At 42.6% G+C, this 26,463-nt stretch overlaps 2 protein-coding genes across 4 annotated transcripts; one reads left to right on the top strand and one right to left on the bottom strand.

Annotated features, from left to right (window-relative positions):
• Positions 1 to 61: 61 nt before the first annotated feature.
• On the top strand, positions 62 to 7,936 carry LOC124200242 (EH domain-binding protein 1-like). Of its 2 annotated transcripts, none has more exons than XM_046596418.1 (14): positions 62 to 416; positions 728 to 838; positions 910 to 1,117; positions 1,184 to 1,365; positions 1,446 to 1,534; positions 1,606 to 2,116; positions 2,177 to 2,282; positions 2,348 to 2,827; positions 2,893 to 3,240; positions 3,309 to 3,576; positions 3,648 to 3,966; positions 4,799 to 4,872; positions 7,244 to 7,358; positions 7,439 to 7,936. In XM_046596418.1, exons 2-14 carry the CDS (start codon positions 735 to 737, stop codon positions 7,518 to 7,520), a joined length of 2,886 nt encoding a protein of 961 aa, XP_046452374.1. In that variant the 5' UTR covers positions 62 to 416; positions 728 to 734; the 3' UTR covers positions 7,521 to 7,936. The 2 variants fall into 2 exon arrangements, with proteins under 2 accessions (XP_046452374.1, XP_046452375.1); XM_046596419.1 differs by lacking the exon at positions 62 to 416 and adding an exon at positions 480 to 619.
• A 441-nt stretch (positions 7,937 to 8,377) lies between these two features.
• LOC124200243 (homeobox protein OTX1 B-like) lies at positions 8,378 to 23,076 on the bottom strand. Of its 2 annotated transcripts, XM_046596421.1 has the most exons (6): positions 22,951 to 23,076; positions 22,522 to 22,724; positions 10,387 to 10,841; positions 9,354 to 10,308; positions 9,017 to 9,287; positions 8,378 to 8,926 (listed from the first exon to the last, which is right to left on the bottom strand). In XM_046596421.1, exons 3-6 carry the CDS (start codon positions 10,463 to 10,465, stop codon positions 8,792 to 8,794), a joined length of 1,440 nt encoding a protein of 479 aa, XP_046452377.1. In that variant the 5' UTR covers positions 10,466 to 10,841; positions 22,522 to 22,724; positions 22,951 to 23,076; the 3' UTR covers positions 8,378 to 8,791. The 2 variants fall into 2 exon arrangements, with proteins under 2 accessions (XP_046452377.1, XP_046452376.1); XM_046596420.1 differs by lacking the exons at positions 22,522 to 22,724; positions 22,951 to 23,076 and adding an exon at positions 20,000 to 20,613.
• Between the last annotated feature and the right edge of the window lie 3,387 nt (positions 23,077 to 26,463).

The raw sequence follows: 26,463 nt of genomic DNA, 5'->3' as shown, positions 1-26,463 counted from the left end.
GGCTATAGGATTGTAATCTAATGTGCCTGAATTCATGAGAAATAGTTTACATAAATGAATCGGCAGTCGTCACATCATTAATTAATAAGTCGTTCATGACTCATGAGCGGAAATATTTTGTTTTAGATTTTTCAGTAAAAATAAACTATAATAAATATTAAATAAAAATCTTTAAATTAATTCTTGGTGTTCGTTTTTTGTGAGTACTTCCATTACACAACGAAATATAATATTTTAATTTGTTAAGTGCGTCAACGCATCAGTGTTTTGATGGGCGCAGTGTAAGAAAAAAAAGAATATCGTTGTCTGCTATGAGTGATAGAAAGAAGGATAGAAGCGTATAATCAAGAATTACTGGACTGATATCATTCATGGGCGTCCGTGAATAGCCCCTCCTTTTGTTTTACGCATAATAGGTAAATAATGGATATCTTCGTTTAACTTTGAAAAATTGTCAAGTCGAAGAACCTTTGGCTAGTATATCTATAGCTGCTCCTTTGGGATATTTAAATCAATTAGTTCTCCATTGAGTTTCTTGATGATCTCTTCCTGTTGTGTGTATTTTCTTCAATTCAGATTGTGTTGTTGTTCTTTGGTTGTTAAATGTCTTTCATCCTAGGTTTGTATTTAATCACAAAGACATTTTTTCCTTTCTGTTCTCAGTGAATTGTTTACTTTTTTCGTATGTGCTGTTTACTAACAAATTTAATTTTTCTGTCTGAATTAGATTTAAAATGGGATCTGTTTGGAAAAGGCTTCAGCGAGTAAACAAACGAGCTGCAAAATTTCAGTTTACTGTGTCTTACAATGAACTTGCAGTTGAAACAACTACAAAATGGTTTGTTGTTATTGTTGTTTGGTCACCTTAAATCATCGTTTTCATTACAGGCTTACTTTGTTCCACCACAGGCAACCCAATATGTTGTCAGTGACATGGACCCGTCGTAACAGAAGACTTGTTACAGAACCTAGAAAATGGGATCCAACAATGAAAAATCCCATGAAGGGGTTAGTTGTATGGACGGTCCCAGAAAATAAAGAAGCCTCAATTACCCTATTTGGGGACCCACGATCCCATGATTTTGAAGACAAGATGTGGACTTTTTTTCTTGAAGATGTAAGCATAATTTAAATTTGATGAGAAGAGAAAACGTTTTCACATAATTCTTCTTTTTCGTGTTAGGTTTCCAGTACAGGAAAACGCCGTCAACTGGCCAGTGCTTGTTTGAACATGAAGTTATATGCAAGCATGGTACCAAGTCAACAGCCCGTGAAACTGAAAATGACAATCTCGTCAAAGAAGATTGTTTCAGCATCTCTTAATTTGACTGTTTCCTGCGTTTTCGTCAGAGAAGGCAAAGCTACGTAAGTGCTGATTCTAGAACTGTGACACTCAGTCATTTCGTCCGCGTGATTTTTATCTTGTATCATTTACGCTTATTCAGTGACGAAGACATGCAAAGTTTGGCCAGTTTAATGTCAGTAAATACTACAGGGGACATAGCTCCCTTAGAAGATTTTGAGGAAGAAGATTGTAAGTTTTAGTTCCATAGAATGTTTAAATTACTTAATCAAGGTATTCATGGCTCCTCCTTTCATCTCTAGCTATCGAACCCAACTCGGAATTATTGGACCTTACTTCACAAATCAGTCAATTTCTTATGGAAACTGAAGAAGGCTACCAGGCGGTAACGGCAGAAAAACCCGTCCGTCCAAAACCCGATGAAATCAATGAGCCAAAAGTGGAAGAAAAGCTCCCCGAACCAGCTCCGGCAATTCAGGAGAATTCTTTGCCGAGGCCTACAACGTTGGACCTGCATACTCATTCTGAACCAGTTCGGCAGCCTTCTACGGTTGACCAACCAAGTAAAGACCGTTTGATATTGGATCGCGAAATCGCAGATCTGGCGGTCAAGGATCAAACACCTGGAATTCAAACACCAGTGGTTGTTCAAACTAATCCCTCTGTGGCAATAAATCCCAGCAAAGATCTGCTCGAGTGGTGTCAAGAAGTCACTCAAGGGTACAGTGGAGTGCGAATCACGAATATGACGACTTCCTGGCGGAATGGACTAGCGTTCTGCGCCATATTGCATCGTTTTCGACCTGATTTGATGTTAGTAGAAATTCCAAACCAATCGAATTTACCTTTATCTTAAATTTTTGTTGTTTTTAGAAATTTTGAATCCTTGAGCTCACAAGATACTCGAGGCAATTGTAAGTTAGCATTCGAAACGGCTGAGAAACTCGGAATTCCTCGAGTTATAGAGCCAGCTGACATGGTATGTTTTCTGAATACTTTTTCGTGTCTGGAAAATTTATCTGTTTACTGTTTATTGCATTTCAGGTTTTATTGAATGTGCCTGATAAATTGGCAGTCATGACATATCTGCATCAGTTGCGAGCCCATTTCACCGGACAGGAAATGTCGGTTGCTCAGCTTGGAGGTGGCACGGAAGACTCTTCTTACACTTCGACGTCACAAAATGTTTCGGATAATCAGTCGGAGCGGAGCGAGATTACGCGTGAAATTATTAGCCAGGAGCTTAAAGCCGCCGAAGAAGAGGCCGGAAGGAGGCGAAGGCAAAGTAGCGGAAGTAGCACTGGAGTTGGCGCCGGTGTCATTTTTCGTCGCGAACGAACCAGTCCCATGGAAGAAAATGTCACGGTTGGATCTGGAACGGCCACTGCTGCTGCAGCCGTTCAATTGGTCAAAGACAAAGCGAAATCAATCACTTCAGAATTGATCAAGTTTGGCAAAGTTTTGTCGCCTTCCAAAGAAAAATCGCCTTCCGCCCCTCCAGAATCTCCAATCCGAACCGTCCCGGTATTTAAGCAGCCCCAAGTGAATTGTGAATCTCAATTTCTCATCTTTATTTACCTTTGATTTAGGTGAGAAACGGACCTGCGTTGATGACTAGACAACAATTGACGGACCCATTCGGATCTGAAGATGAAGATGAAACTCCAACGAAAGTTCCCAGCGAAAGCCCAGAACGCCCGAGTCCCAAGGAAGAATCTGCGGAAAAGATCCGGCGCGATAGTCAGGTCCCTTCGTTACTGGTTATTGCTGGAGCAGTCGAGGAAGACCTAGAGGTGATCAAATCGAATTCAAATCCCCGAGATTCCAAAACGGATGACCTGAAGGAAAGGGCTCGCAAACTCTTGGAACAAACCAAACGAGAAGCGACGTCTTCTCCCCCGTCATCGACGAAACCCTTATCAAAACAAGGATCCCAGGTAAATATCATACAAACCACACCATTTATTTGCTGATTGAATCATTGTGTCAATATCTTTGTTCGTAGGAAGAAGACGAACGTCAGCAGCAGTTGAGAGAGCGAGCTCGTAAGTTGATTGCTGAAGCTCGCCAGGGTCTGTCCACACCTGCCTCCACACCGGTTGAGTCTGTCAACAACGGAACCAGCCGGAAGAGTTCCAGCAGCCGCAGTCATAGTCACAGCCCGAGTCCCAGCCCGACGGAATCAATTCAAAAGTTTTTGAGCAGCGGCGGTAATCGCCTGCAAACCTTTAAAGGAATGGTTGACAAAGCTCAAGATTCGTCCATCCGTAAATGTCAGTAGTCTCTTTTCTCTAAAAAGAACTTTGGCTGCAATAACCATCACTTCATCTTTTGAATTTGACAGCCAAGACACCGGATCGAGAAAAAACGCCGGGATACATCGGTAACGCCAGCGCCGTGGCCGAAGGCGCTCGACGTGACACGAGCAATTACATAGCCAACGAGCTGGAGACTCTGGAAAAGGAGCAGTTGAAGATTGACCAGCAGGCGGCCATTTTGGAGCGCAAACTACGCAAGTTGATGGAGCCCGCCGGTTCTGGCGTCAGCGGCGTCGTCGGTGTGGGAAACCGCAACGAGACGGAGGAGCAGCTCATGCAGCAATGGTTTACCCTGGTGAACAAGAAGAACGCTCTCATTCGCCGGCAAATGCAACTGAACATTCTGTAAGTTTTTGGTCGTCAATTGTCCAGGCTCCGCTTTCTCTCCCCTCATCACCTCGCCCCGGCGGATCTCCAAAAGAGAGACTCATTTCATTACGAATTGATCGAATAGCATTCAACAGTTTCTGGGGGTGGGGGACCGCTGATTTTGTTATGGTATCAGTGCGATTCCATTTACGTGTGTACCGAGCGTATGAAAATCATTTACCCCCCCCTTTCCCCCTTTTCTCTGTGTCCCTTTGGGAGATAAGGGGGGATGGTGGACCCACTCCCAATTCATTTGCGGTCTCATGAATGAAGAAGAGAGCGGAGGGAGATAAAAAGCGAGTCGGAACGAGATATGAAAGTGAAACTCACGCGTGATTGGGCTCGCTCCATCTCTAGCCCCCACATCTCTCCCTCCCCCTCTACGCTCCCAGTGCCCGGTTCTGAATGCAACGACGCTGGCTGCTGCTGCTGCTGCCGCCTCGCTTCTGCCTCTAATCCGTCGCAAAGGGATGATTGAATTTCTTGCCCCACTAATGGAGAGTACTACTACTTCCTCTACGCTCTCTCGGTCCCGATTGTATGTCCGCTTTTAGCTCTCGTCGTCTCTAGGGGGGCACGCCCAATGTTGCGCTGCTCCATCCCACACACACACAGACTTTGATTCCAAACATATGAGACCGAATTCGTGTTCTGCCTCTTCCCCTCCCCCCTACCCATCTCTTTGCCCGGCCTATTGTCAAGCAACCAGAAAGGGAGGCACCGTCTAGTAGTGATTGCATGTTTGATGACACACGTAAACGAGCGGCTGATTGATGTTATCTCTTACGTTACTTTTGTTACTTTCCAGGGAGAAGGAGGACGATTTGGAGCGGCGGTTTGTTCTGCTGGACCAAGAACTGCGCGACATTTTAGCCATTGAAGGTAAGAAAAAAAACGACCAAATTGTCACTAGTGTTGAATTTATTTTGAGTTGTTATTTTTTCGTGACTATTACGACATTTGTTATAAATAGATTGGGAGGGGGGGACTGTCGGACAGGGCCGGGAGAGAGAGAGAAAAAACGGGGGAAGCGAGGGAGTGGGAGTTGATATGACAAGCGGAGAGAGTTGCAGTGCATTTCAATGTTGCTGGGAGTGTGTGTGCGTGATATCTGCACGATGCAGCCTCCGTGTCTTTTAAGCCGATTATCTCTTCGGGACGTTGGTGGAACGAGAGAGAGGAGGGAAAAGGAGGGAGGGAGAAATAGGAGGAGGTCATTATTATGTCTTCATCTTGGTCCTCGTTTTCTTCCTCTCTCTCTCTCTCTCCCAGCGTTTCTCGTATCGATTTTCCCATTTTTTCCTTTTTCTTTTCTTTTCTGTCTCTCTTTGAAGAGTCAGTTTTCTTTTATTCCTTTTATCTTTTTTGTATTCTTCTTCTTTCTTTTTCTTTTCCCGAGTTAAACGCAACGCTATTCACTTCTGCTGGCATGGCTCCCACCCTTTTTCCATCTTGCGCTCCTACAACCCCTCCCGGGCAGGTGTTGTCGTTCCCGGACGGTTCCGCCAGCCGCGTGTCCCGCCTTCAGTCACGCCCCCCGTGACCAATCACATCCGCCGAATCGTTTAAGGTGGGAGGTGAAAAGATGGGGGCCGCCAAACGAAAAGCGTTCGGAAAAAATACAACCACTGTACAAAAACAAACAAAATCAAAACAAGTCCAGCACTCGATCCCGTAGATCAAATTGGATTGTTACATTTGCCATTTTGGGTTCCCCATTTGTGTTTTTCGGCGTGTAAATATTTTTATTTTTAATTCCCCTCCGGCTACCAGAATAAAAACAAATACGTATATACTTTGATGCGTATTTTTACACCATCTGACTAAAAAGTAAATGCCTTGAAGGACGGGAAGGGGGGAGGGGATTGTAAAAGAGACTTTAGAATCTTGACGGTCACTCGAACGGATTGACGCAGATGGGATGGAAGTTGGGCGCTGGGGAAATCCTGCAGCTAATTGGGATGGAAAGAGCGGAAGATATACTTATATAAAAGAGACGGGGTCCCACCTACCTATACGTTCCTACCTCTCTCTCTCTGTTGTCTTTAGAAGCAGCACACGTAATTTGAGAAGTAGAAATTGTAGTCGAAAAGAGAATACGGTCTCCCCTTAAAAAAAGACAATCGGATTGGAGAGAGAGAGACGTAGAGTTTGGAGTTCTCGACTTTCCTGTGTTGCTTGTCTAAACCCCGCCTAATCATGAGATGATTGGGCTGATCCGATCCATGTAAGGATGTCCTTTTCCCTTGCCATGTTGTGCGGCTGTCGCTTGTATTACCGTGCCGCAGACAAACACCATCTTGAATTCAGGGGGGAACTTAAACTTGAAAAAAAAAGGAAAAAAAAGTTCATCCCTAATTTATTATGTGACATCTGGTGGATGCGCCAGAGAGTTCAGCCTGGGTCCCTCTTACTCGGCTCGGCTCGGCTCCTATGTGGTTTTGCCCGTGAAGGAAATATTACCAGATGACTTTGCATTAGTAACTAAATATGTCGGGCCTCAACGTTATATAGGCTGGCTGGCTGCCGTTACTGCCATCCATCCTTGTGTACATATACTGTATACATCCATCCAATCCATCCGTCGGGTCCCTATTCGGCCTGCCTCGATTCTCAGGCTCTCTGCTGCTGCTGCTCCTAGCTGGGCTTTTTCAGAGGCTAGAGCAGCCAGTATAACATGTTCCAAAAGGTTCTTTGTGTCACTCTGATGCTTTAGTGTAGTTGAAATATTATTATTTGTGTGTGTGTGTGTGTGTGTGTGTATTTTTTGTTCTTTTGGAAGCCATTGACTTTTTGAAGAGAGACAGACAGACACAGAGAGAGAGAGAGAGAGAGCGAGCTCTGTGCCTTGAGTGCATTGTTGGCTAAGCTGGTAAGCCGATTATAAGTTTCTCCGTAGCTCCCAGCAGCTCTCCCAGAGAGAGAGAGAGAAAGAACCTGGTGGCGTAACGTTCCAGCCTCGTGGAACGGAGAGCACGATTTTATATTTTATTTTATTTAGATACTATATATTTTGTTCTTTCTCTTTCTTTTTTCTTTCTTTTCTTTTCTTTCTTTCTTTATCTAAGGGTAGAAATAATAATAACCCAAATAATAACTTGATTATTATTCAAATTGGATATCGTTGAACGCTCCGTTTCCTATTGATAAGGCGAGGGGGGGGGGGGGAGGCAAATATTGTGACGGTTCTTTGTCACCGTGTCTGTCTGTCTTTGTCTGATTGTTTGTTTCGCCGTTACACTTACACAAACAGATTGGCAGAAGACGGAGGCGCAGAAGCTGCGCGAGAAACTTCTACTGGAGGAATTGGTGGCCATCGTCAACAAGCGCGACGAGCTCGTCCATCACTTGGACAGTCAAGAAAAGGCGTAAGTTGACTAGAGCTTTGAGTCTGTGTCATCCGGCTCCTAATTTCTTTGATCGTTGATTGCATTTTTTTACCATTCAGGATCGAAGAGGATGATCTGATTCAGAGGGAAGTTCACAACGCCGATTTGAGTAATCACGACCGGGGTTGCATCATCCAATGATCCCGACCCAGGCAAATTCGCAAGGAAATTCTTTCTCTCTTTTTATCGACCGCCTATTTTCCTCCTCTAGCAGCGGGAAAATGGAAATTATCAAACGGAACAATAATAATTCAATAATAATCAATCATTCATGCCATGAATCGCTTTGGTAAGAAAACAAATAATAATAATACTAAGAGAAAAGAAAATTATTGTCTACCCCCTCCTAATACTGACGCTATATTATGATGAGAAAAGAATCGTAATAGCTTTTGTTTCCTAAACTATGTTATACACCTGCTGGCATATTATCCTCCCCACTTTCGCTACCCGCTCCCAGCCTCTTCATCATCCATCCACGTAAGAAAAAATCATCTTCTTCTCTCATTTGAATACTCTTTTTATGAACTGTGCTAGTTATCCAGTAGCCCCTCTCCCCCATCAATTTCGTAAACGAAAGAGCGTGATAAACTCCCTCCCCCGTCATTTCAAAAAAAAAAAAAAATTGTATTCTACTTTTTAGCACGTCATTTGTTTGTTGCTGTTGTCTCTAATGTCTTCAACAAATTTTGAGACATTGCAGTTTGAGCTTTCGCGTATTAAACACACCCACTTTCTTGTCTCCCATCTCCTCTGGTCTCTTTAATAGCTCCTTGTTTAGAAATTCGTTTCAAAATTCCCACCATGGCCTCTTCTTCTATCATTTCAGACTGAAATGAATTGCATCTCCCCCCCCCCCCGTATGATTATATACATATTTGGACGGCGTCTAGTCGGATAACTTTTCAAAAACCCGCGCGAAAAAAGAAAAGAAACAATACAATGTTTAAGAAAAAATTCGCTGTTCTTTTGTGATGTTCTACTTTTAGACGGGAGAGTGAGATGAAAAATGTATTCACGAGAGACACACAGAAACACACGCACAAAGACGAGCACTTACACACTGATACGCACACAAAATGGGGGGGCTTTTAGAAAGGCTTATATTGCACTTGGGTCAGAAATCTGCAGTAGTGAAAAGAGAGGTACACACACACACAGTTTAGGCATCAGCGATTTGAAACTCTATGTGAAAATGATCAAAGTGCATCCAAAATCTATCAAAAGTGTGTCTACAATATTTACCTGACGATGTATGATTTTTTTTTTTCGTATTCAAAAATTTGTAAAAGACTAATGATAATGAGATCTACAACAAATCAGCAATTTGACAAGCGGATCGCGCATTTTCTTTTCTTGGATCCGATCCGCTTTTAATTGGTCTCATCTGCTGGACACGGTGCTGCATCAAATTAAAGGATTTGGAAATTGGTGTATTTGGCCCACGATTGATCGTCGTCGGCTTCGACTGGACTAGAATTCTTGTTGGAGGCTTCCCGATGGATGAGCTGATCTACTTCATCGACGGTCGAGCTCTTGGCTAGCGGCTGGATCGAGAATTTTCACAGAAAAAGTCATTTAGTCTCTCTGCACATCATTAAGAAGAACCGAAATCGTTTTGGTGATTCCCATCATACCAAATGGAGACTGGGCGCGTAGAGGGAATAGTCGAGCGACGAATAGTACGACGACGACGACTGGGTGCTGGCCGATGACGGAAGCAACATGGACGGCGATCCGCCGTAATCCATCATCGGCGGAGGCGAGGCCCAGAACGAAGACGATCCGCCGATACTTGCGTTGCCATTGCCACCGGGGCAGTTCATGGCCGGACCGAGGCCGCCGCTCGTTGAGTTGATGTTGCCGGCCGCCGCTAGGATCGTTGGCGACGACAGCATCAAATCCACACTGGAAATAAAACCAAAATTGTATATAACTGTGGCATCCGGATGGATTGTAGCATCGAAAACTCACCCGCTGTTATTGGCCGTGGTGTACTGCGGGAAAAAGCCGGAGAGGCCGCTGTTGTTGGCGTCAGTGGCCGACCCGAAGGATCCGGCCGGATGGTGATGATGGAGATGATGATGGTGTGACCCGTTGAAATGGCTGTTGCTGATTGGCTGTTGTTGTTGTTGTTGCTGTTGTTGGTGATGGTAGTGATAGGATGGAGCCGCGTAACTGCTGTTGTTGGAGCCGGAACTGGATGAGGTGGACGACGAGGCCGAGCCGAAAGAAGCCGGGACCGGCTGATGAAGTTGTTGCTGCTGTTGCTGGATGGATTGGATCAATTGTTGTTGCTGCTGCTGCGACTGGATCAACGGCGGTGAACTGCTGATGCTATTGCACATCAAATTGGACGGGATCGGACTGAGGGCCATGGCCAAATTGCGGTAAGGTGACGGAATCATCACTTGACTGGAATCGCCGCCTTCCATCGACACGGCAGACACGGCCGACGGCGTACTACTGCTGGGCGGACCAGTACTGATACTACTGACGGGCGGCATGACGGCCGACGACAGGGACACAGGATCAACCGCATTATTACTACGGGCCGGCTGTTTGTTGTTCAACGTCGCGTTGTTGGTTGTTGGAGCGCCGGCCGGAGTCGTCGTCGTCGTCGTCGTTTGTCCTCCTCGTTTGCGTATCCGCTTCTCACCTTTGTTGCCGCCACTTTCGCCGCCGGCAGCCCCGTTGTGTTGTTGCTGCTGTTGTTGTTGCTGTTGTTGCTTCTGCTGCTGGCGGCATTTGGCCCGCCGGTTCTTGAACCAGACCTGGACGCGCGATTCCGGCAAACTGATTTTCAGCGCCACTTCTTCCCGCATGAAAATGTCCGGGTAACGCGTTTTGGCGAATAAAGATTCCAGCACGTCCAGCTGGCCTCTAGTGAATGTCGTCCGCTCTCGTCTCTGTTTCCGACCGGCTCCACCTTTTTATTGAATTTGTTTTCAAATGAAATTTTAAGAGAAATTCATTGAGGCCTATTGGTGCTCTAATGTGATTATACCGTGACTGTAGGAGAGGCCGTTCATGCTGCCCATGGGGTGGTGTTGAGGGTCAGAGGTCATCGACATTCCCATTGCCATTCCGACAAAGTAGCCGCCGCTGCCGCTGCCGCTATTATTGATTGGATTGCTAGAGCTGCTCCCGCTGTTGTGCTGTTGGATGCCGGAAGGAACTGACGGCTTGTTATTATTGGCTGTTGGCTGTTGTATCGATAACTGGGGGGCCGGGCAGATTTGCGCTTGTTGACTGCAACTGGGCCCATCCAGCAAAACCCCCCCGTAACTGGAAAACGCCAGTTCTCTCTTTTACACGACGACGGGAAATTATAGGCGCCAAAATTGTTCACGTCGTTTCGTTGTTGATTTCCACCTGTGCCCAGCACCACCACACCGCGCAAAGGCAGAGCTATTGATCGCCCCCGAGTGGTTGTGTGCCGCCTCGTTGGGTTTTTACTTCCTAAAAGATTCCAAAAGAAAAAAAGAAAAAAAAATATATACATTATGAGCTAATTTCGTTCGACATAATCAAGCCATCTAAAACTATCCGGTTTAACTGATGATGCGCATTCACGATCGATACATACTTGAAGAACTAATTTAAAATTATCGACTCGACTCAATACAAGTCGCATTGGGCGAGGTCTCTCTGACGAAGAGAATGGATTTCTTATAATATCCAGGATCCCAAACCTATCAGCATGTCGGGATTTTTGAAATGATCTTTATTTTTCCAACTTTACAGAACCTTTGGTATAAATTCGAAGAAATATCTAAGATGAGTAGCGCGTGTATGTATATACTACGTCAAGGAAACCTTGTCTAATACAGAAGGATTACTACTGTTTCCCTTGTGGAAGGGACTGTTTTGTATAAATACAAATCTAACAAGATCTTCTCAGTTTGAATATTCAACTCGACAAATAAAAATAAATAAAGACACATACATGGACAGGTTTCGTACGGGACAGGACAACCGGCAGACGGAATCAAATATACCACATGCGTGATCAACATTTAGAGGTAGTAAATGTTCTCTGAAAAATGTAAATGCGCCAGGATCATTTTGATCCGGCCTGATGACAGTGTAGGGGGAGCGTATATTTCACAACCCTTATTGTTGTGTCGATATGAATCAATAATGGTATATTCATCAAAGTGATTAACAATTCCATTTTCTTCTGTCAGACCTACAAGACCCGTTCTCAGTTCTCATACGTCTACATAGGCATATACTATATACCTGGAATTCGGGAAGACTTAATTTCCTTGACTAGAGTAGGCTGCTTGGGCGGGAGTTTTGAAAATTTGTTTTTAGATAACGTTGACATATTTATGGTTCGGCCGGGTCGCTTTCTAGTTTGGCATGTCATTTATTTATTTAACTTGTCTAGAGAGCGCAGTGGCTGATGTCTTCATATGCGCATTAAATATCCGGGTAGTTTCATCATCATCTACTACTATTGAAGACGACGATGATGGGAAACTTATTTTCCACCCGCCGGAATGGAAATCTTAATTTTTCATTCGTAATCTCTTTTTTTTCTGATTACTTTCGACGCAGTTTTCCACGTCTTAATCCAACCGGAATTCTTCAACCCTCGCCGCCTCGCCCGTTTATACGGAATTTGCCAACCCTGGAAAAATGGATATAACGGAACAACCGGCCGGTTTTGTGACCAACTGCAGGGATCGGGTTGTATCCAGCGGACAAGCGTGAAATGCAAGACTGTTGTTATTTGTCTGTTTGTCCATACACACAACACAACATTCGTCTCTCACCCCTATGAATGTAAAAAAAAAGGGGCGATTATAATCGGTTCTTCTTGGCCGTCGTGTCGAATGGAGTCGAGTGCATTATCGGACCTTGTTTGCTGCTGGGCCTATCGGCCGCGGACTGATGGAGGGAAAAGAGAGAAAAAAAGGCTCAAGTTCTTATTCCATTTGAGCAGAGAATCGAAGAATAGCTGATGCCCAGACTACAAACATCACAGGTAGATTCAGCAGTGCAGAAAATATAAATGGCATGGAGCATTCTATAGATGCTCCCCCACTCTGGTCGTCGGATTAAAACAACATGATCCCGTTTCTTTTCCCTTTTTTCTCATTTTTGGCAACTTTCCACGAGGAATATAACCGCACGTTTCCTCTCTCTTTCTCCCAAAAACACAGGTAGAAATATATACGCGTATATATCTTGGGCCGGTCATCATTTGATGCCCGGCAGCAACTCAACGGGGGTATAGAAAATGGAGGGGAAAAAATTCCGACAAATTCTCGGATTTTCTTTTCTTCTTATCTATAACGACGGATTGCAAGAAATTGGACACCTTTCCTTCTTCTTCTTCTTTCGATACATGTGACAGACTGTTCCAGTGCGGAGTAAAAAAAAAGTGTACATATCCGCCGTGGAAGGTGACGGTGGTACACACACAGACACTGGGCAGAGAGGATTAGCGGATAGAGTTTCCAGGAACACACAGCAAATCCCAGAGCGCAGTGACAAACAAGAGAAAAGAATCAAGAAATGTAGAAAAAGAGTCTGAAAAGAGTAAATCAAAAGGGTTCATCTGTACACCGTTTTCCACCTCTCTACCTATACAAGGGGGGGGGGGGAGACTGTATGAGGCCAATCTGGCCATCAACGAGGTGTGTCCTCCATTGTTAGACGGGCCCCAAAAGAGAAAACTGGAAAGCTGCTGCTGCTGGCAGTAGAAGAGAGGGGGAATGTATCTAGACGTTTGTTTGCTAGTTGGGAGTAGATTTCGCCACTTGTTGACGTGTCAATACACACGCCCGTCGGGGCTAAATCGAGTCGTCTGTGTGAGTGCAATTGTATTAGCACAAACACAAATACAAGCGCCCATGTGTGTGTGTGTGTGTACGGATATCGGATATACACATTTGTCTCTTATTCTTGTTTTCATCCAGCAGCTCCATGCGGAGCAGCAACTTATGTATCATCGTGTGTGCAAACACAAACGGCTTGTCAATCCGTATATGACGAGCCGACGCCTAGACTACGATTTTTAAAAAATTTTAATTCAGGGTTCCCAAATGATTTAAAAAAAATTCAATTGCTGATGATAAACGAATAAATAAGGGAATAAATCATCTTTTTTTAAATGTTCAATTAATTTTTTTTTAAATAGGTGTAGGTGCATTTTAATAACCTCAAAAAATTATTTTGAACTCCAGCGCATGCAAACAGGATCTAAACGCACTATCAATTTTAAGGAATTATTTATAGTGCCAATTTGAGTCTGATCCTGGGTGTAATCTCAATTCGATTCAGCAATAAAATTTAAGTGCGATAAAAAAAAATGTAGCCTAGCTACCGTTCTGCATATATTGGATATTATTGGATATTCCAGATATCGCAATAATAACTGGCACATATGGTTCAGAATTACCTATGTTGAGCGACTATGACGAGCCGTTGACGAATTGATAAAATTTTAGAAAATGCAAAATTTTTTAACTGGGTGTAGGTGTACACCTCAATAATGTAATTTTGTACCCCAAGTGCAGTATACCCAAATAGGATTTAAACGCACTATAAAAATTTTAAGGAATTATTATTTCTAATACCAATTTCAGTTTACATTCAATTAAATGTGACGGGCGATAGAATTATAGCGAAGTAAAAAAAAATTTGATTGGATATTATTCCAAACTATCTAAATAATAAATGCTGGTACACGGTTAAAAAAAATTGATAAATAAATCAAACTACTAGTACACGGTTCAGTATTCATTAGTAGTGAATGGCAAATCCCCGACATATCTTAGAGCGACCGTATTATACGAGTTATTGTGCGCTATAATTCCTCCCCCGGTGGCGGCTAAGAAAACGAAAAAAAAAAAAAATGTTACCTAATAAGTTAATAACCTATGATTCAACAGTATTTATAGGTACTATAAGAGGATGTATAGAGCGTGTACCTTAGGCTTTTTCTCTTGACTACATCTGGCGCATTGTTTTCCAGTCGTTATGATTACATTGAATTATTCATTCGCCTAACCGTCTACCACTTGCGTAAATATAAACACGCCCACTATTCGCAAACGTCAAGAATTCATTTGTCCAGTTCTCCCACACCATTTCCTACTTTCGAATAGGAAAAGCAGAGGATCTCTTCCTACGCTCACATTTGGAATCTTTCATTGATCGCTCCTATCCGGATCTTTTTTTTTCCAGTCGCCAATTTGTACAGAGAACGCGAACCTCCGCTCACATGAAATATTTGATCGTTGAGAGTTTTGGTATTTCGTATTAACAACTACGCAATCAAAGAAGATGCTATTAAATATATAGACACATCTCCGTTATTGTTGCAGCTGTGGAAACTATTTAGGGGCCTATAGAAGACGGACAACAATACCCTGGGAATTGGTGAGAAGAGTCCAACCCAATCTTCTCACACAGAGAAAGAAAGAGACGGGCCAAACAAATTTCCATTTCTCTGCTGCTGCTGCTGCTGCAGCCCAGACACAGACAAGAGCGGCCATCAGCCGAATCGAATAAAATGATTTTCTCTCCTCCGGCAATGGCATTTTGGTGTGTGTGTGTGTGTGTGTGTCACAGAGAGAGAGGAGAAGTCAGGAGCATCAGAGATGCTAATCCTAAACGACGTTGATATCTCACGTAGAAGCAATTGAAGATGGAAGAGAAGGCGGCCCGGCGGCACTCTCTCTCTACACTTCACGGCCACGGCCGACATCAACACGATAGAAAGAAGAAGAAGAAAAAAAAATTCAACTTTATTTTTTTAAGATGTTATATAGGCCTAGAATAAATTGTCGGATGGACCTGATGGATTTATATATATGTAGAGACGCATCCAGCGCTAGCGGATGGCCGGTGCGGTTTTCTTTCTATGTATATGTTGTGCGTGAGAGAAGAGCTTATAACGCATCCGGCTTTCTGCTATTGGGGTGGAGAGATAGACACACACACACATATTTATCAGAGTGCTTCGACCGATGTCATTTTCCTAGATGGAATCATGGCTCCGGGCGATGAGGTTATGGAGAGCGTTGCTGTGCACAGAGACCACCACAGGAAGAGGAGGAGGTATTATTTGATAGATATATATGTACGTATCAGCGTAATAATAATAATATAATATGGGCTGCTGTGCAACACACACACACACACATCACTCGATTGGATTGGTTTTGATATTCTTTTTATTTTTGGGATTTTTGCAGATGGCGCGGGCTCACCCCCTAGCGACCGACCGACCACTTCTGATTCGCCTTCTGTTCCACATCTAACATTACACACATGTGTGTGTGTGTTTGCCTATATTATATCGATATTAATCCGTTTTTCCGTACAGCATCAGATGGTCTGATGTATCAAAAGGGGGGAGCCCATCATCTGAACAAGGTGGAAAAATCTGATTTTCTTTTAAAGGGGGAAACGACCATATTCCTGATTGCGTCCAATATGGCGTCGAAATCTGTCCGGCTAAGAAAATAACACGCAAGTTGTATTTTTGTTATTTTCACCTGAAATTGAATTGAGTCTCCTTTGGAATGTGATAGCACAACCACGGCAATCATAATAATAATAACGTCTCAAAGAATTCCAACGAATCATTGACGCGCTGGGTTATTTTATTCTTCTACATTTTTTTGGTTCCGAGGGCGGCTGGTTTGAAACGCCGTTAAGACGGACAGGAATTTTTCCGCAGGATTGCAGAGGAGGGATTATATTAACCGAAAAAAAAAAAACGGAAAGAGAGAAAAAAAATTCTAGTAAATCTTATTGTTATGATATAGGGGGGAACAGACAAATCGAAACGTCTGGCCAAAAAGGTTTCGCATGTGAAAATAAAAAAGTTCCATCAAAATTGATTTTTGTTGAAATGTTGACGGACTTTGGCGTTGCACAATATATCTACGGTCGATATTATTATACGAGGGCGCTCTGCCTGTACATTTCTATGGGCAATAGAGACGGACACGCATCCGCACACGAGTAGGAGGGGACACCAAATTCGGGGGAGAAAAGCCCATCCAATCCGCATGGAAGACGGTCGAAGCGACCAAGTGGAAAGGCACCTCCCTCTTGTGTATTTCCTTGCAGCCTCCCGCGCATGCCTCCATTTATAATAGCTACAGTCCCCCCCGACCAAGAAAATAATAGTCACCAAATATAAAATAAAATAAAAAAAGATTTTGCGCGCGTTCTATAAAAAATTCGAAGGAGGAAATTCTTTTTTCCTTGTTGTTTTCTAATCGATTTTCCGTGTCCACCAAGGTAGAAAGAAGAACAGAGAGAGAGAAAAAAACCTCAGTTCGCCCAATTATGACCGGCTTATCGTGAGAGAGAGGTGGGTCAGACCCCCCCAAAAAAACTTAAGAACTACTCTTCTTCTATATAGCCGAAACTACTACTACTACCGCACTCTTAAGTTATACTAGAGACTACTATATGGCTCTATTATTATTTTCTTATTTTCTATATAGTACCAGGGATATGAGAGATGGTCGCATATAGTCCTCTGTGGTTTTACTTTTCTGCCACTCTGTGCTGTGTCGTCGTCGTCCTTATCCGCCCACAGCCGGGCAACAACAACAACTGGACATTTTTCTTTTTGGGGAGGGGGGGAACACACCTTTTCTTGGTTTGTATTATTCCGAAGGATATATCTTCTGTGCCTGTATATGTGTATAAATCATGGGGTATCTACAAGATAAACCTTAGATATGCACCGCGCGTCCACTGCCAATTTTTCCAGTATAGATTTTTTGGTCCGTCTCTTTTTTTTTGGGGGGGGGGCCGTGTGCAGGTTCCTTGGGTCTCACACAGTGGGGTGGATGCTGGACGAGAGGCCGCCAAGGGAAAAGACTAAATCGGGTATTGTACAGCACGTAAGAACGGCCACAGTGAAGAATACAAGACGGAAAATGTATTCTTCTTCTTCTTCTTTTTCACACACACAAAGTTCCTTGGCGGCGGCGGCCATTGGCCGTCTTCTAAAATTCTTTTCTAGACACGCAACAGAAGAAAGAAAGATGGCCGATTTTGGATGATGTGTACGGCGCACAAAACTCTATGATACAAGGGGGCGCGGGTCGATCCAGCGTCTTTTCCGCTCGATTGCATCATCCAATCAATCGCCATCTTATACTATCTTTTCTATATCCATCTTCCAGCCGTGGGGTGGTCTCTCTCTATAATACTAACATCCCATCTACTCTAGACTTTTTTCCATCAAACTATAGATATATACAACTTTCGTCTTATTCCGCTCAATCGATTGTCTTTTGTATTGATTTAATCTATCGGCATTATATCATGGAAATAACGTTCCAATCAACCGATATATAACATATCTTCCCAACGGAAAAGTTCTGTTCCCCTACTACATCAAACATTCCTAGCTATATTGAAATAAAATAAAAAGAAATTTGAAATTTTCTCAAGTTGGCGCTCTCGAAAAGTCACGTGTCAATATTTGATGGGACCGACCGACGACCGACGCTCGCCACTGTGTATAGACACAGAGGGTCCAAAGTAACTAACCGCTGAACGGTTCACAGATGAGAAATATATATCTACAAAGAAGAAGAAAAAAGGGGTGCGGTCTCTTATATGTGTGTGTGCTGGCGACCGCGGTTGAACGCGTCCATTGAATTGATTTCCCCATTTCTTTTTTTCTTTTTCCGGCGGGTCGCTTTTTGATTTGATACACTGTAACTAATATCGAGTACTCGTCGTCAATATATAATATCGCTACGAGTATTGCGACCCTTGGATGGTTGGAGATTTCTTTTGACGGCGACGCGGGAAATATGAAATGTATAACATTTCAATCCTGGGCCTTTTTTATTTTTGTCTTTATTGTTTGTCGTCGGACATTTGAAAAGTTTCAAATGAAAAAGCCGCACACGCCGTCGCTTTTAATGAGAAATGAAATAACATTCAAGTGCTGGGCTGGGCTGGGCCCATCTGAACAAAAATCAATCTGGAAATCAGGCGCGGAATGCAATGCGGAAGGAGACACATATTTGTAGATAGATAGTATTTCTGTGTCCGTTGACACATATGGCCAAAGTCACACACGGATGGACATGTTTCTTTTTTAATAGTGACTTGATGGACACAAGATGCAGCCAAGTGACTTTTGAGGGGGGAAACACACACAGAAATTATCGGACGTCCATCTTATCCACTGGATCGAGACAAACGACAGTAGCCTGGCAGTGTGTCCGTCAATCATTCCAGCACTTGGCCATCAAGTCACATCGTTTGTACACAGTAGCTCCTATAGACAACATCATACATTTGCTGAAAGGTAATATGTATATGCCAACATTTCGATGTTTATAATTCTTTCCTTAGAGAGAGAGAGATTGAAACGAATCGATACGCCCATACATTCCTAGCCGGGTCGGATTATATATCAACCCAAACATTTCAATTCTTTCTTTTTTTCTCTCCCCCATACACACATAGATCTAACCTATCACCGAAAAACTATTTGAAAAAAGAAATGATCAAAGGAAAGAGTTTGGGCTTCTTTTTTGGCCATGACACAAAGTGCAAAGCAATTAGCCGGCCAACAAGAAGAGAAACTTGATGATCGTTCAAACTTCTCCCCATTGTTGTGTTGTCTATACTCTCATTCTCTTTTTGGGTGACTCCCATCAATTCAAGAATAAGAAGAAGCGGGGGGAAATCAATATAACCTCCTCCTCCACATCCCGAAAAAAACGGGCGTCTATTTCTATAGGCCATCAAACACTTGTTCTTCTTCTTCTTCTTTTATTTTTTCGCTGTTTGAAGAAGATGGCAAGAAGTGTCTCTCTCTTTTGTTGGGCTGCCGCGAACTATACTTATACACCAGCAGCTTTATACGCAGCGTCCCCCCTCCACCCAAAAATACTACAATCGATTGATAATAGAGCACAGATGCTTCTTCTTCTTCTTCTTCTTCGTTCTTCACGCTGATGATGATGTGGGTAGTACCCCAGCTGAAAGAAGTGGAGTACCTCCTGCGGGATGACGAGAGAAACTCTTGTCGATTTCATGCGGTCGTAGACAATAGTTCGTTTGGAACATCTATAGCTATAGTCCGGCGGAGCACATATGTGTGCAATATACGTGCCTAGTCTTTTGGGTTTCTCTGATTTCACGATCATCAACCGAGTTTTGGGTTGCCGAACAGATGGGGTCCCCCCTCCCCCTCTTCAACTCCCGCAAGGTCCTCTCTACACATATATTTTTTTCGCTCTCGTGTGTGTCTATAAGTTTGCTGGTTAGTCGTTTATATGTATATATCGCATATCGAACAGTTGCGATACCTTATACGAGTGGGCTCCCCTGCACTACTGCTACTACTACAAGGGAGTGAGTCTCTCTAGTGCTGCTGGGTGCGGGTAAAAAGAGGAGGGAGTCCCACCCCACCCCACAGAAGACCGACCAACATTCGATACTATTCATAACTAGTATACACCCATTATTCTGTGTACTATGAATACGATTTTTGCTCTCCCCCTTTTTTTTATTTTCTATCTAAGCCTTATAACACACACGCAGAAAAAAAATGAATTTTGATCGATCGATTTGATGATACATCAATTGATGTAATAATCACTTACCCTTACGTCTTGTAGTTTTGATGAAACAACCGCACGCACGAAAATGTTTTGAACAAAACGTCACTATTCGGAACTGTCAAATGACCGGCACAAAATATTTCGGTCGACTGGAGAAAGAAGAAAAAACGGACCCGATTCGGTCCAAACTACAACGGAGGACCCGTTTGAGGGCAATAACCATAACACGTTCTTCTCTCTCTCTCTCTCGCAAAAGGGGGTAGAAATGTAGAAATATATAAGGAAGACAAATTTTTATTTTAAAGAAAAGAATAACAAAAAAAAAACTTTCTTTAAATCCTCCGAGTGCACGACTGGACACGATCGAGAATCGCTGCTGCTGCTGGGAATGGAAATGTTATTTTTGCGCCCAAAAGGTTTTTTTTTTTTTTATTTTTGTGTCTCTTCCGAGTTGAAAGGAGAGAGAAATAAAAACACACCTGACACACGAGTGAATCGGAACTTTGACGGTGGGCCCACACAATCGAATAATAAAAATTTAAAAAAATTCGAAAGGTGGAAAATAAAAGTTTGTTTGGGGGAAATTTTTTCGGTCAATCTGAATGCGACCTGTCCTTATTGCCAACACTCGAAGAACTGGCCGACTCGAACTTACACGACACTCACATGGCGCCCACCAACAAACTTTTTCTCTTTTTTTACACGAATATGTAGACTGTGACATATTCATCGCGGCGGGAGAGGAAACCTGGGTGAGGCACCACCCACCACCCACCCACCCCACTTTGAAACAATCGCCCAGGTGAGCTGGGTCACTCTCCTGGACACCATATCTCAAATTCGCCCATTACATTTTCTGTTTAAAAAAAAAATTGTAACAATCAAACACATCCTAACCGAAATAAAATCAACCAATTGATAATATGATAAAAATTAACTAGTGTATAAATAATTATACTGGGAATATCTCTCAAATGCAGACATCACATAGTGAAATATGACGAGAGAGAAGCGCAAAAGGGGGGGGGACCAGTGGTATAACAGTACATATAGACGGACGATATTTTCTTTTCTAAGGATTCTACCGCTCGTGCTGCATGTCATGTCGCGGGATATGTACACACACAAACGGGGTTGTCTGTCCTCACGGAACCAGCCAGAGGGGAAAAAATAATAAAAGAAGGAAAAATTATTGGAAAAAATATGAAGGAAGACTTTGAAATGTTTTTTTCTTTCTCTCCCGCGAGCATTTCTGGCCGGGCTGCCGGCCCTCGGTCCCATACACACAACAACCCGCAATGGAAGAGTTGAGGTGTTCTCTCCCCCCCCCCCCCCTTCCACACTGGCCTGCGTACATGTCGAATAAATATTTGTCGGGGAAAAGAGACGGAAAACTGTGTAGGTTTTCCCTCTCCACCCAATATGCGGGAGCGGGCATATAGTGTGACTGTTGTGTGATGGCCGTCCTACATGCAGTCCAGCATATACTACAGTCTCGCGTTCCAATAAGGTACGGAGGACAGGTAGAGCTTCATCGGGGCTTCACCTATATGGAGCCCAGTCTCTATTTGCACGCTACATGCTTCCCTTTAACTAAATAACAATTTCAGACCGTGAATCTATAGTCGACGAGACAACTATATTTTTGTTTTCAACCTGTCTATTCTTCTTTTTTCCCGATGCGTAGGGACGACGACACACACGCGAAACTATTGTTGATAATTTGATTATATCAAAGGCACTAGCATTTTCTTTTTATTTCCGTTGCTGGTCTCCTATATACAGTAGTAGGCTACAAATGCATTCACCCTCTCGTAGGTGGTCCAGTCCTGTTTATTATATCTATTGACTGTTTGGGCGGACAGTTAACAAACTTTGAAAAATAAGGGAAAGAATTGGACCTCAATTTTTAAGGATATTATACGAGAAATTGATGGATGATTCGGTCCAGCAGGTCACACCCGGGTCGGCCGAACACGCCCGCCATTCAACCAGCACACAGGCTATTAAAAGATTTCACCCAACAAAAAGGTCTCGACGTGTTTTTATTTGTTTAGATTCAAAGAAGCCCGGAAATCTCGACTCTTTAAACCGTTTTAGATTCCCTCTTGGCTTCCATCAAGAGGGTCTTGGGGGGGTTTCGTGCCAAATTCGACTATTATCTTGACATTGTAGGGGAGTTTAGTCAAACTGGTTCAGTACTAATAGATACTCAAATAATCTTGATCCGTTCAGCGGATGTCGATTTAAACAGAAAGTGCCGGTGTGGCAGCAAATTTTGGTGGAAAAAATTGTTCAAGTTGCACTTTGCTTCCAAGTGTTTCAAGTTCAAAAGTTTTTGAATTTGATTGTTTACCCACAGACAAAGTTGCAAGGTACAAAAACAAGCCTGATCTGCAGTGGTTCTACCTATTTAATGAACCCTGACTAAGAAAAACAAAAAAGGGCAAGATGAAACAGTTTCAGCCAACTGCATGGCCCAGGAACAATCGTACTACGATGCAATGATTTATAATAAACGTCACTGAATAGTCAGAAAGGAAAGATAGATGAATTTGTCCTACCTTTAAGCCTGGGAAATACAGCCAGGCATCCACGTGCTCCATCCACAGACAAGTTGAATCCGCCAGGTAAAAGGGAGTCCTCGTGAATATGCACCCACATTCACATGGGCGTAGATTAGGACATTTAAAGAACGGGGAAATTGAAGAGATCCTTAACTCGGTCGACACTGGAAGTTTCTCCAATTAAACGGAATGCTGTTAACCTAAATAAAAAATGTCAACAATGAGTTACGAAAAATATTTAGAGAAACAATAACAATCAAGCAAAAGTTGAAAGTAAGACAGTTGTAAACCAGGAGTATACCCTAATTTAATAAACAGGGGAATTGACTGATTCCATGGAAGACACTGCTTTTATGCAAGTCATGCATCTCATTAAAAAATCTGGCAGGTAACATGCAGGTTAATAAAAGTAACAAAATCTATTACCTGAGCGATGAAACTGTGATTGCTGCTGATGACAGGAGGTCATCAGTCAAATCATATGACTGGAGGTCCAGCACAGGCAAAACTTTGCTGTTACGATGTCTGGCTCAGGCCTCAGATCTGCACAGCAGAGGAAAAGGTTACATTTTAGTGCAAACAAACAGCCATGCATGGACAAGGGGATAAATAATGCCTAGCAGGAAATAAAAATTCACAAACTTGGACCAAGTTTAACTTTTCTATTTAAGCTCCCAGTCATCCCATTTTTATTCCGAGTATTTACCTGCTATATACAGCATGGAGTGGAGAGCATGGAAAGCTCCGACACTAAAGTTCACATCACGATGACCACATTATTTCTGTAATTTTATCTTCGTGCATCCACGTCCAAAAAAGTGATCGATCCTTTTTCTTGGAAATTTATACAAGTTTTTTTGTTTTTTATTTAAGTTTCTACTTTTCGAAACTTGTTCTTGGCTTGTATACTTGAAATGAAAAAGCAGAAGTCAATAATCGTCTAATTAGCAATACTTAAGATATCGTCATATCGATTAGAATTTATTCGCCCCCTTCCCCTTAAATCCAAACCGCGAAAAAAGGATAAAAGCGGTTTTCGCTAGACGGCTAGAGCTCAACATCCGCTGAACGGATCGGTATTATTTCCACATCTTTTGATTTTTCTTCAGAATTAAGCCCAGCCACTTTTGTACGAAACCAGCAAATTGTCCGAAAGGGAATCAATTTCTATCGATATCTTAAAGCATGACTAATTAGAAGATTAGTGTCGTCTGCTGTCTTCACGAAAATAGCTCAATCAGCTAAAATTACGAAAATGTGTTCGTCGTGAAAATTCTGGTCTTGTAATACCTGAATGCCACTCTGTGCTGTTTAGAAGGTATATAACTAAGAATATGAATAAATGATTATACTGGGAGCTGAAATAGAATAGAGTTAAACCTGTTCCAAATTTGTCACATGTTAGTTTGTGATTAGCATACGTGTATCATGCAATTCCCCTGTCTCTGTATTGCAGTTTGATATGATATTTAACTTTTCCATTAGGTGCAGAATTAAGGCCTGAGTCAGCCACCACTAGATATTCCAGCATTGTTTGTACTGGTACTGGTATTGACCTGTCATCAGTAACAAACCAGCCATCATCTCTTGGGTAATGAATTTCGTTACTTTTTTTAACAACTTATAGCAAACCTCAAACTCTCCTGTTGATATACAAGTAGGGCACAGTCTCATTTTCAACTTTTCCTTGTTGTTCCTGTCAATATATTTTTCGTAACCCATTTTTGATTTTTGAATTTTAGATAAAGCATCCTGTTTGATTCGAGGAACTACCGATGTCGGTCGAATTACAATGTCCTCGTGTACACCCATGTGAGTGTGGGTGTATTCACGAGGGCGTTCTTTATCTATCCCGCCTGCGTGTAAAATTCAACTCTTCTGCGGATGGAGCACTTGTGGATGGGCTCCTGGCTGTATATTTCCCAGGCTTAAAGGTAGGACAAATATGTTCTTCCTTTTTGACCATTACTGGCGTTGATTGTAAATCGTGACATAGTCAGAGTACGATTATTCCTCTAAGCTAGGCGGTTGACTGCCGACACCTCCTCGTTTAATCTATCAGAGTCTCGAGCCTTTTTATTTTATTTTTCGCGTGTCGTCTTATTCTAAAGCCGCACTACTCTGATTTAATACGAATGATATCTCTCAACAGTTGGTGTGTGCCATTATAGCACAGAGCTCTCTCTCTCAGTCTACAAATAGGCTTATGGAATAACATCTTAGCGCCCCTTTTTTTTATTGCGCGGGCAATTCAAACAACAAATCAAATCCATTGAAAAATAAAAAAACTGAAAAATATATTTTTTTTTTCCCAGTTTCCGAACTGTTGTGATGATAACGGCCGGAAAGGATTAAATAGAAAAAAGAGAAACATATCTTTCCGCCCTGCTCGGAAGAAGGAAGACAAATTCTTCTCAAAAAGAAACCGGGGGGGATGAAGAGAGTTTCCTCTTTTTTCCTTTTGTGTGATATCATATCGGACGTATAAATCCCCTCCATAGCAGCAGACGACCCAACAGTTATATATATACGATGATACCGGTATTATATAGCGGGAATAGCCCACGACCGCTATATGTTTGTAGAAGAAGAAGCACACAACTATTATTATGTCACAGACACACAAACGGCATTTCATTTTTTCTTTCTTTGTGATGATTTGTATAACCAAGGGGGTAGTAGGGGGTAGTTTGAGGCTATGATATACCCCCAGTTTGTATAGAGAGAGGGTGGGGGGAGGATTGTATAACGTATCATGTATAGTGATGAGTAAAAAGAATAGAAATTTTCCCCTTTTTTATATTGTGCGACAAAAAGGGGATGATAATCGCATGGGGTATTATCTCTCTTTATTCAAAGAAACGCGTTTTTAATCCGGAACTCTTTGCGCGCAACTCTTTCTTTTTCAAAATTTTATTTTCATCAGCTGTTGCGGAATTATCTGATAGAAATTCTCGACTCCCATTTCGTTCAGGAGACTGGGGACATTCCAGGTGTTTAACGAGGTGTCTGTTATGATAGTCATTTGTCGCAGAGGAGTGGGCCAACTCCAATATTTATTGGACAATATAAAAGAAGAAGAAAAACTCGATACAATAACAGGGGGAAAAAAAGAAAATCCACTCCATCAATTTCGAGGGCGGGGTGAAGGGTCGTGACCTTTTGCTAACTACTACATACGACATGGATAGAGAGAGATAGAGAAAGACCTTTTCTTTGGTGGTGGGGGACACCCTCCTCCCAATGGGAGCTATTAAATCAAACCCCCAATGCAGCCAGCTACAACTCCCTGTGCAATTATATGCACGTGACACTTCTGTCCCTGTACATATACACCCAGGTGGGGGATATAGATAGATGCGTACGACATCCACCTGTACTACACTAGGCCTACGGACGAAAACCACGTAGTAGACATTGTGGAGCTCAAAAAGTCCAGGAGTCAATTGGGTGTATAATAAAAATATAAAATCTCACACCTTTTATTATATTAGACCCTCGAATTCTTCCGCGATCGATATTTGGACATTTGGCATGTTGGGTGGGTATAGACACCGAAAAAAAAGAATAAAGTGTGATCTCTCTCTTCATTGTTCTCCTCACGCCCGATCGGTCTCTCTACGTATAACGACACACACAACACCTGTGTGACTCGGGCCGATGGCTATTTTTCTCTCGCGAGATTTTTCCTTAAACCATTTCGACGTCGAGAGCGAGAAAAAGGAGATGGAAAATCGCCTTAAATGTCCCTCCTTGTTGTTTTTCTTTTTTCGGAAACTGTCGAGTTGACTCTTCTTCTTATATTTTTTGCGGGTTATTAGTTATTCAGCCCTCAATACAGACAAACACACACACACATTGACAAGTAGAATCTATCTAAAGCTGATGATGAGCTCAGCAGCAGCAAATCTTAAGTTGTTGTTGTTTCCTTTTGGGGCG

This window comes from Daphnia pulex, chromosome 8 (assembly GCF_021134715.1).
Source record: "Daphnia pulex isolate KAP4 chromosome 8, ASM2113471v1".
NCBI lineage: Eukaryota > Metazoa > Arthropoda > Branchiopoda > Diplostraca > Daphniidae > Daphnia > Daphnia pulex.
Note: the sequence above shows the minus strand (reverse complement) of the source record. Positions and strands in the feature narration are given on the sequence as shown.

Coding starts and splice junctions, on each gene's coding strand:
- LOC124200242 (XM_046596418.1), top strand. CDS start 735: ATGGGATCTGTTTGGAAAAGGCTTCAGCGAGTAAACAAACGAGCTGCA. Junction 2,117..2,176: donor CGTTTTCGACCTGATTTGAT/GTTAGTAGAAAT, acceptor TGTTGTTTTTAG/AAATTTTGAATCCTTGAGCT. Junction 4,873..7,243: donor CGACATTTTAGCCATTGAAG/GTAAGAAAAAAA, acceptor TTACACAAACAG/ATTGGCAGAAGACGGAGGCG.
- LOC124200243 (XM_046596421.1), bottom strand. CDS start 10,465: ATGGCAATGGGAATGTCGATGACCTCTGACCCTCAACACCACCCCATG. Junction 9,288..9,353: donor ACCACGGCCAATAACAGCGG/GTGAGTTTTCGA, acceptor TTTTATTTCCAG/TGTGGATTTGATGCTGTCGT. Junction 8,927..9,016: donor ACGCGCCCAGTCTCCATTTG/GTATGATGGGAA, acceptor TTCTCGATCCAG/CCGCTAGCCAAGAGCTCGAC.